Consider the following 10,666-nt stretch of genomic DNA (forward strand, 5'->3'; position numbering starts at 1 on the left):
AGTAAATCTTCTTTAAAAACAGATAAAGAATAAAACCATTATAGGACAACTAATTACAGAAGGCCAACCAGCATGTCTCACTCCTACAGGTCCAGTATTGTCATTGGCATTTACTGGAGTAAAGTTTGGCAGTTACAAGTTTTTCTGGCCAATAACGTCAATCATATTTTATTTAAAATGATGCACAGATTCTATCCAATAACCACTTTTATCAAACTTCACAGAATCAACTCTATCTAAATTTATGTTATCTCTTTTAAAAGTAACTTTCCTTCTAAAAAAATGATATTTCATTATACTCCTGGCTTTTTTTTAGTGGGTCATAATTAAGTTTAGTTATTTTTAATTTATTTTTTTTAATCGTCACACAACTTGATGTAAGGCCGCGTTCTGTTCTCGTAAATCTCAATAAAGTTTTTTTTTTGTTTGTTTTTTTAAAGTGGCGATTAATGTAGGGTAATCTTTGCTGCCCTCTAGTGATCACAATTGTGAAAGTAATAGAATACAACTACTTCCCGTCTCAGGGCTTTCATAATAAAAGCCCTGAGACGCTAACAACTCTTGTATTGTTAATGGTCAGTTCCGTCATAGCAGTTTTGTTTCGAAGGGTCACGAGTATCTGTTGCGACATCAAAATATCACTTTTAACGGTTGGGAGTCGTCAAACAGCGGAACCTACCCGACCTTTACTTGAAATTAACTCTTTTTAATACCTGTAATACACGTTAAATAGAAATTATCTAACTGCTATTTGATATTTGACGCGCGACGGTAAGAATATTTGAATGCTTTTAAAGTCGCTCGGAAACATTAGCTTTAGACGTCACGTTGACAGTTCAGATAACAGTCAAAGCTTTTGTTATTGAGATGGTTTCTGTGCTGACAGGCTGGAATCCATGCGTAACAGCCGACCTTATTGATAGAGAGATGCTAGCTGTTGTGTGTAACCATCAGGATTAGTAATTTGATATGCTAATGATATGCAGATCAATACGTAATATACGTAGATACATTTAAATGTTTTATTTCAGATCTAGTTAAGTGATGTCAAGCTGTAACCCTTAAGTTAGCACATCTTCTCAAAGTGGGAGCTTTTCAGTTTTTTAATCAATAATTTCGGTTTGATCGATTATTTACGCTGCTTAGATGTCTGAATCTTCTTGTGCCAGGGGGAATGGAGAAAGCTAAACAAGATGCATTCGACAATGCCAGGCTCCAAGTGATCAAAGATGGCTATGAAAGAGCTTTTGAGTGCATCAACCAAGGACTGTCAGCAGATGAAGCTGGGGAAAAGTTGCAGGCTCTGGAGTTCTACAGAAAAGGTCGACAGCATCTCCTCAGGGGGATCAGTGTGCCTTCTCAGGGAGCAGAGTGTGTTGGTAATTCCTGGGAAGCGGCCAGACAGATGCAGCAGAAGATGCAGGAGACCCTGAACAACATCACCACACGCCTTGCTGTGCTGGAGACCAGCTCTGACCTCACATCTGCACCCACACAGAGTCCTGCCGCTGTCCATGTGCCTCTCTACCCACAGCTGAACACCGATGGAAAGCAAACCCCACCAGCCACAGGAGCAGTAGGAGGCATTGCTGCAAGCAACAGCCCAGCTGACCAGCCCCCAGCTTACTCCCCTCAGGCTGCTAATGGTCATGTCTCCATTTCTTATGGGACGGAGTCAGGGGAGATGTCGCTGGTCGGGGATGACTTTTACAGTCGTACTTCTACCTCCACATCTTCCACCCAGAGTATGGGTGAAGACGGGGAGGAGCTGCTCTACATCCCTAATGGTGTTCAGATATTCTTTGTCACACCTGATGGGCAAGTAAGCGCTCCATCCTACCCTGGTTACCTGCGTCTGGTGAAGTTTACCGGTGACCTCTCTGATAGGATGCCCAATAGGCCGCCAGCGTTTCTGCAGGTAGGATAGTAACACTCAGGTGATAAAACCTGTAATTGTAGACCATCTTCATGAGTGTCTGATGCAATAGGTGCAAAACAAATCACAACTCTGCTGAGTCATTGTCTGATTTTCGTCTGTCTTCTGACCTTTCACCTTTTTCTTCTCATAATAGGAGGAGCTAAGTTTGTTAATGATCAGTATCCCATGTCCTGAGCACAAAGTCATGTGAATGTCCTAATCCCATTGACTGATGTCATCCAGAACAGGATTAGACCTTTGTTGGTCCTACTCATTAACTGGGACCTGCTGCTTCTATGATAGAAAAACTTAATGCATTTTAGAAGGTTCAGCTGCAATATAAATGTACCCAAGCAAACTTATTTTAATTATAGTTTGATCAGCAGTTCAGGGCTGAATTTACTTTTTTTATCAATCGGAACAGCAGCACCTGGATCCATGGGGCCAACATAATTGGTTTTCTTGGTTAAAGGTTTCCGTGATCCACTAAATTGATTTGTAAATAACATGGAGGCTCTTTGTAAACTGCACAACCTGCAATAAAAAGAAACCAATAAACTGTGTGAACAAACCAATGAAGTTTGTCAAACTGAGATCAGATCCTGTCCTGTATGTTGGAAAAGTGAAGTTAAACTGTTTTTGCTCCCCCCCCCCTGCTGGGTCATGAGGCTCAAATTCTAGTCCTCACTGGGTAATTTCCAAGGTATTCTGCCCCACTGGATGACATCAGTGGTTCACATGAGTGAGAGTAATAATAAACCCTGTTTAACCTGGTATGTCCTGTAATCTTGTTAGACACGCAGCAGTCAGAAGACAGCAGTGTCTTCTGTTGGCCTTATTGTTTAGCTCCTCTATTTAAATAGTTTGATTTGAAGCCCTAAAAAAAAATTAAAATATTTCCTTCTCCTTCCATGTAGATTTATTTAATCCATTAATTTTTGTATGCCATTAAAAGGTGTTTTCCTAACTGTCCTTTGTTCCCTGCCAGGTGTGTGACTGGCTTTATCCTCTCATGTCTGTGGACTCTCCGGCGCTGCTATGTAACACCGGGGTTTTCATGTTTCCGGACATGATGGCTCCAACTCCGGGTTACTACGTCGGGGTGGTGTTGTCCTCTGAGCTCCCTGCAGAAGACAGAGACTTGTTTAAAGACCTGTTATCCCAGATGACAGATCTTAGGGTTCAGGTTGGTGTTTCTGCATCAAAACAACACTTATTCAATGTTTTTATTTTTCCACAAACCCTGTCCAAATCAGATGACGGTGCTTTTTTAGATGTCTATCATAGCAAGCCCTATTATTCTAAATCTGCTTCTCAGTGGTAATATTTGTATGTTTTAGCAAATCCTGGACTTGGAGTGCTCTGCAGTGCAACAAGAATAAAAAAATAAAATCATCACTTTATTTATATCAACATTTCTCCTTTAATTTGAGCTTTACTTGCCATTGTTGATCCATAATACATCTTCTCTATCTAACTGGCCTCCTAACAATGTACTCCCTCAGATGGACTGGTCCTTGCAGAAGGATTTGTTGCAGTTGAACAAAAACACACATTAAAACAGTTGGATCCCTTTTTTCCCTGGAATCTTACCAAAAAAAAATGTGTATTTACTTGCCTTAGCCAATACTTGTCTAGGTTGTCTAAACTAGTTTTACACACACACAGAGAAATTTCTGCTCATTTTTTAAATATAAAGTTCATCAGGTGGAATGGAGTGCTCTATAAAAGTAATAAAGGTTCCAGCTCTTTCTCATTTTGCTGCGGCTCAGGCTTGTATTTTTAGCATTGTATTCCTTTAAATCACCACCCCTGTCTTACATCTTTTGTAGTTTCTTATATGGATTCTTCCTGAATTGCCCTGGTTTTAACTCAACCCGCCTCCAATGGGCTCTCAGCTTTCCCGTCTGTGCTCATGGAAAGCATTTCCAGAACATGATGCTCCCACCCAGGGCCGGTTCTAGCCCTTTGGTTGCCCTAGGCGAGATTGAGTTTTGCGCAACAAAAACAATAAACCCTGATGTCACCCAAGAGTTTCTATTTTGGTCCATTCATGAATCCAGGGTGATCAACAGTCCATCAATCAATATCTGATTGATTGTTTTGGGTTTTGTTTGTCCATGACCCAGGGCAAATAGGTCCAGAATGAAAAAATAGCTTGGTTCATTTAAATCCTACCGCGAAGCTGCGGTGATCCGGTAGCTCGCCATCCTGACGTGACACAGGGGGTGGAGAAAAAACCTGACCTAAACAAGGTCATAAATAAAAATAAAACAAATTAGCTGTCATGTTTAAACATTGTTAAACTGTTATCCAAAATAAATAAACATTCAACAATTACAAAAAAATAAATAAATAACTACATTCCATAAAGTGTTTCTCATGAATTTTTCAAATGAATTTCAAATTAAAGATCGCGATCAAATTTGAAGTTACATTCAGATTCAAATCAAAGGGTTAGCCTTATTAAAGTTAACTAACTAATTAAGTTAACTAACCTTATTAAAGTTACTGGTACAGACCAAATTAAAGTTACCAGTACAGATCAAATTAAAGTGCACTTTCAAATTATATCTAAGTTTAATTGACGCAGTCAATTAAACTTAATTGACTTCCATATCATTTCAATAAACAATTGTTTTTTTCTCTCTCTTATTTCGTTGCGCAACTCCACAAAAAAATGACCAAGCCCAGAGTTCCATAGGCCGTTAGCAAAAATTAATAAAAAGTAACTAAAACTGTCCTAAAAGGACGAATCTACAAAAATCAAAAGGCCTATTTAATATTTTAACAATATATAATCTATTCAGCCACAAAATTAACAAAAGAAAATGACCTTTTAAATCAATAAATAAACTTTTCAGTCATTAATGCACAGACTAAGTGGGCGTGTCGCCACCGCACTTCTATTTCTAAAGAAAAACAAAATACATAAATTAAACGACTCACCGTCGAGCGGTCGGCAGAAAACACCCAATTTAATCCTTCGGCCGTTTTAGTAAGCCTCGATCCAGCCGTATTCTTCTATAAGTTTAGAAGACGCCGAGACGAGCAGCTAGCCACAGAGACAGCAGCAACAGCGATTCATATCCAAGTCACCTGTGACCCAGAACTTAAAGGGTGCTGTCAGTTTGACCCGCCAAAATAAAATACGGGTGGAAATACGGGTTTCTTGTGCAGGTTACATAAGCCTAAGGGCGACGCTAGAGGGCGCCCCCAACACATTTGTCGCCCTAGGCAATTGCCTAGCTCGGCTATACAGGTGCTGGTCATAAAATTAGAATATCATGAAAAAGTAGATTGATTTCAGTAATTCCATTTAAAAAGTGAAACTTGTATATTATATTCATACATTACATACAAACTCATATATTTCAGATGTTTATTTTGTTTAATTTTGATGATTACAAATGACAACAAATGAAAATCTCAAATTCATCATATCAGAAAATTAGAATATTGTGAAAAGGTTCAAAATTGATGGCCCCTGGTGCCACACTCTAATCAGCTAATTAACTCAAACCACCTGCAAAAGCCTTTAAATGGTCTTTCAGTCTAGTTCTATAGGCTACACAATCATGGGGAAGACTGCTGACTTGACAGTTGTCCAAAAGACGACCATCGACACCTTGCACAAAGAGGGCAAGACACAAAAGGTCATCGCTAAAGAGGCTGGCTGTTCACAGAGCTCAGTGTCCAAGCACATTAATAGAGAGGCGAAGGGAAGGAAAAGATGTGGTCGAAAAAAGTGTACAAGCAAGAGAGATAACCGCACCCTGGAGAGGATTGTGAAACAAAACCCATTCAAAAATGTGGGGGAGATTCACAAAGAGTGGACTGCAGCTGGAGTGAGTGCTTCAAGAACCACCACACACAGACGTATGAAAGACATGGGTTTCTGCTGTCGCATTCCTTGTGTCAAGCCACTCTTGAACCACAGACAGCGTCAGAAGCGTCTTGCCTGGGCTAAAGAGAAACAGGACTGGACTGCTGGTGAGTGGTCCAAAGTCATGTTCTCTGATGAAAGTAAATTTTGCATTTCCTTTGGAAATCAAGGTCCCAGAGTCTATAGGAAAAGAAGAGAAGCACTTCATCCACGTTGCTTGAAGTCCAGTGTAAAGTTTCCACAGTCAGTGATGGTTTGGGGTGCCATGTCATCTGCTGGTGTTGGTCCATTGTGTTTTCTGAGGTCCAGGGTCAACGCAGCCACATACCAGGAAGTTTTAGAGCACTTCATGCTTCCTGCAGCTGACCAACTTTTTGGAGATGCAGATTTCATTTTCCAACAGGACTTGGCACCTGCACACAGTGCCAAAGCTACCAGTACCTGGTTGAAGGACCATGGTATCCCTGTTCTTAATTGGCCAGCAAACTCTCCTGACCTTAACCCCATAGAAAATCTATGGGGTATTGTGAAGAAGAAGATGCAATACACCAGACCCAACAATTCAGAAGAGCTAAAAGCCACTATTAGAGCAACCTGGGCTATCATAACACCTGAGCAGTGCCACAGACTGATCGACTCCATGCCACGCCGCATTGCTGCAGTAATACAGGCCAAAGGAGGCCCAACTAAATACTGAGTGCTGTACATGCTCATACTTTTCATTTTCATACTTTTCAGTTGGCCAACATTTCTATAAATCCTTTGTTTTTATTGGTCTTCAGTAATATTCTAATTTTCTGATATGATGAATTTGAGATTTTCATTTGTTGTCATTTGTAATCATCAAAATTAAACAAAATAAACATCTGAAATATATGAGTTTGTATGTAATGTATGAATATAATATACAAGTTTCACTTTTTAAATGGAATTACTGAAATCAATCTACCTTTTCATGATATTCTAATTTTATGACCAGCACCTGTAGCAATCGCCGGCCCTGCTCCCACCACCATGCTTCAAGGTTGGGATGGGTGTTCAGTGTGTACAGATACCTGGGCTGAGTGTATCAGCCAATATCCAATAATATTAAAATACAGGTGTAACTTATTAAAAAACGATATTAAGCAATAAAAAGAAATAACAGTACAACGTAAAGTGCACTGGACATAAAATCACCAATATCTGATCCAGGTATCATATGGTTGCATCTCTAGTTCAGGGTAATGTCCAGTAATAGTATTGTATATAGTTTTTTCATGCAAATCAGAACTCAAGAGTTGTGTCAAACCATAAAATGCACTTTTTTAATTAGAAATTTGCATAATTCATAAAGTCGTTTTTCCATAGCGGCCACCATGATAAACAAATTTTCTCTGAGAGGTGAATCCCTCTATCTTCCCCTGAGTAAGGAAGGGCTTACAGTCGCCTTCATGGCTACTCTGTGGCATACTGGTTAAGGGTTGAAGAGTGCTTTCATTAGATATCAGTATTTCCAAAATAATGGTAATAACATAGTAATATAGCTTTAAAAACTTCTTAACAGCTGTATCTCTGACCTGCTATGTTCTTCTGTCTTCGTGACGCCATTTGGTCCCTGATCTTCTCTAATAAACCCTTCAGACTTTCACTAAGAGCTGCAATCATACTCGGATGGAGTAACACACAGGTTAGACTATATTTACTAATGAGGTCACAGCTTCTGATGATAATTGGAGGCCCTGGGTCTTATTTAGGGGTATGGATTTAAAGGAATACAAATGCATGCCACACTTTGATTTTTAGGTGTAAAAATGAATACATGTTTTGTTTTACAGATATGCATTACTTGTTAGTTATCACATAAAGATATTGTACACCTGAAATCAATTAATATTTGGATTTTTCTAATAGTTTTTGCTGTATACAGGATAGGTAAACACTTCTGACTAAAGAGAATATCCAACTTTTTTATCAATCATATAAATCTGGCATGAAGCTCCTGCTTCTACTTACTTCTGATCTGGCGTCCCTCCCTGTGTTACCTCTGCCTCAGCATTGTGGGGATTTGATGCAGGCAGGTGAGGAGATTTAATCAGGTATAATGCTCTTATCTGCAGCACTTTGAACAACCTCAGGGCCTCAGCTGAAAGACAAATGTCAGTTCCGTCCTGGTGGAGGGAACGATGCTGCTTCGGAGTAATGCCAGACCAGGTCACTTTCCATGAATGCAGCCAGGGTAGATGTCTTCTCTGATGGATGTTGTACCCTATCAGAGAGTAAGCTTTGTTCTTTCTATTTTTGCTTCAAGCAGAAGATTGGAGATTTTCAGCTCAAACTTTGCACGGCTTTCAAAAAAAAAAAAAACAGCAGACTGTTCTGGGTAAACAGATGGCGCTTTGTGATGAGCCCAGAATGAGAAGCACTATTGTGTTTTTTTGTTTTGCCTCCAGCATGAACCGGAAGCCAGATTTTTGTCTTTCCAGTGAATCGGACTGGAAACTAATCCTAGTCGTTTGTTATATTTCAGTTGCTCACTAATTAATGTGCTTGTTTGGTCAGGACCCAGAGGAAGCTGCAGATGCAGTTAATCTCAGCCAGAAGGTTCCCATTTCTGCACCCGAAGAGACTGCGCCTGCCGCTGATCAGACGGCACCAGCAGAGAGCGAGGAGGAGAAAACTTTGCCTGAATGGAGTGAAAAAGTGGCAAGTGGGATCTTAACTGGTAAGGTTGGATGTGAACAACATCTAAATACTTTATTACTACTAAATTGCCCTGATCAGAAGTATATCTCTGCTATCTAAGCTCACCCCCTCTGACCTTATTAGGTGCATCCTGGTTAAGCTGGGGGTTGGTCAAAGGTGCTGAGTACACTGGTAAGGCTATTCAAAAAGGAGCATCTAAGCTCAGGGAACACATCACTCCAGAAGACAAACCCACTGACGTCAGCCCCACTGTAACCAAAAGCCTCCATGTGGCCAAGCAAGCGACAGGAGGAGCCGTTAAAGTCAGCCAATTTCTAGGTGAATAACACGTATTTGCTCAGCACCTTGTGCTGATCACGTGTGGCGAACCGCTAATTGAGTGGTTGCCTCTCTTTGCAGTGGATGGTGTGTGTACCGTAGCTGGGCACGTGGGTCGAGAGTTGGCTCCTCATGTGAAAAAACACGGGAGCAAGCTAATTCCCGAGTCCATGAAGAAAGACAAAGATGGCCGCTCAAACATCGATGGAGCGATGGTGGTGGCTGCCAGTGGAGTGCAAGGTGTGCTGAAGAGTTTTAGCTTTCATATAAAACTCTCCAAAAACATTTATTTTCCTTTATCTCAGACAAAATCTTGAATGTATTATGTAGTTGCTGTCTTGGTAACATACAGTCTAGCTATGCAGAGCTTTGCTAATGAGCTAATACTTGAGTTGGGTGTGTTGCAGCATTGTGGCTGTCATTTTTTAAACCAAATTTTAACTATAATAATCCCAATGGTTAATTCATTTGTGCCTGACCAAGATAGGTTTCTTTCTGCCTGAATTAGTGATTTACAAATACAAGAAAAGCGTCATTTAGAGTGCCAATATAAATTGTATATTTGACTAGGATTTGCGGCTGTGTGGCATGGTCTGGAATCTGCTGCTAAGGACATCACCACAAATGTTGCGGCAGAAACAGTCACCACCATTAAACACAAGTAAGTTTTGTTAGCTATGGTATTTGCTGCACCACTATCACAGCTTAATAGCATTTTCTCTTGGTATGCTGCAGATGACCTTTTGAACTGCAGAAGCAAAATCAAATATTCACTCACTTGTATTCCCCTTCAATTTACTTTACAGATATAGAGGTCAACAAAAGAACTTTGACACACCTAATGAGAAGGATCATTCTTCCTAACTATACACAGCTGCCTTGTTTCAAAACGAATTACTGAGAAATTTTGCCTGTTTTCTCCTCCCAATGATTTTGGGTTTTGCAAAACCCACTCAGTCCTTTTCTGAATCACTTCACTTTCCTCCCTTTACCTTATAATAATTGGCTTCAAAAAGTTGCTTTCCTGATATCAGCCCAACTCTGTCCTCTTTTAAACTTTGAATTGGAGTTGAATGATCGTATGCTTAGAAATTCAGATAATTTGACATTTTTTTGAGGGGTTGTAAAGTTTGAGTACACAATTTTATTTTGCTATTTTTTTTTCACCAGAAATGATTTTGTTTTTAATCTATGGTTATTTTTGCAGGATGAGATTTGCCTAATTTTATTTAACATTTATATTAAACTCCAAATTTAGTTGAATTGTTTTTCAGATTAATAATTTGCATGGGTCTAATTTATAGATATAGTAGAAATCCTGCATGGCATTTTGACAATCCTTTCACATTACACTAATTAATTCTCTTACCTCTTGCTATGACCTCACCTGATCTGACTTTGCTGCCAGGTACGGCAGTGCGGCAGGACAGGCCACGGACCACGCCGTCAATTCTGCCATCAACGTTGGCATTACTGCCTTTAATATCGACAACCTTGGGATCAAAGCTGTGGTTAAAAGAACTGGAAAGCAAACGGCAAAGGCCATTTTGGAAGACTACAAGATTCAGGAAAAACCACAGAATGGCAAGGAAGTGGAAAAACTGACAAAATAGCTGCTGGTATCCTGCCTTATCTTCTCAACAATGCCTTAAAACTTATTTACTAATCAAAGAACTCTATATTTAATATTCATTATTTATAAGAGCAGGCTCTATATTTTCTAGATAGCTACTTAAACATGCATAGTCTATAGATTGCTATCATTTCAAGCACTTTAACATGTTTGTAATATACAGCAGGTGGCTAGAACTGCGGATGAGATATTTAATTTAACAGAATCACTTCTCATATATATATAT

The 10,666-nt window shown here is 39.7% G+C and overlaps 1 protein-coding gene across 3 annotated transcripts; it reads left to right on the forward strand.

Moving 5' to 3' along the window:
- Positions 1 to 606: 606 nt before the first annotated feature.
- Positions 607 to 10,666, forward strand: spartb (spartin b). Of its 3 annotated transcripts, XM_038294397.1 has the most exons (8): positions 607 to 771; positions 1,170 to 1,918; positions 2,907 to 3,104; positions 8,346 to 8,508; positions 8,613 to 8,807; positions 8,889 to 9,047; positions 9,378 to 9,468; positions 10,216 to 10,420. In XM_038294397.1, the coding sequence occupies exons 2-8, from the start codon at positions 1,175 to 1,177 to the stop codon at positions 10,418 to 10,420; spliced, it is 1,755 nt and encodes a 584-aa protein (XP_038150325.1). In that variant the 5' UTR covers positions 607 to 771; positions 1,170 to 1,174. The 3 variants fall into 3 exon arrangements, with proteins under 3 accessions (XP_038150325.1, XP_038150326.1, XP_038150327.1); XM_038294398.1 differs by lacking the exon at positions 607 to 771 and having other exon boundaries at positions 1,175 to 1,918; positions 10,216 to 10,666; XM_038294399.1 differs by lacking the exon at positions 607 to 771 and having other exon boundaries at positions 1,175 to 1,918; positions 9,614 to 10,359.

The sequence above is a fragment of the Cyprinodon tularosa genome, unplaced genomic scaffold (assembly GCF_016077235.1).
Source record: "Cyprinodon tularosa strain WSP-4 unplaced genomic scaffold, ASM1607723v1 ctg34, whole genome shotgun sequence".
NCBI lineage: Eukaryota > Metazoa > Chordata > Actinopteri > Cyprinodontiformes > Cyprinodontidae > Cyprinodon > Cyprinodon tularosa.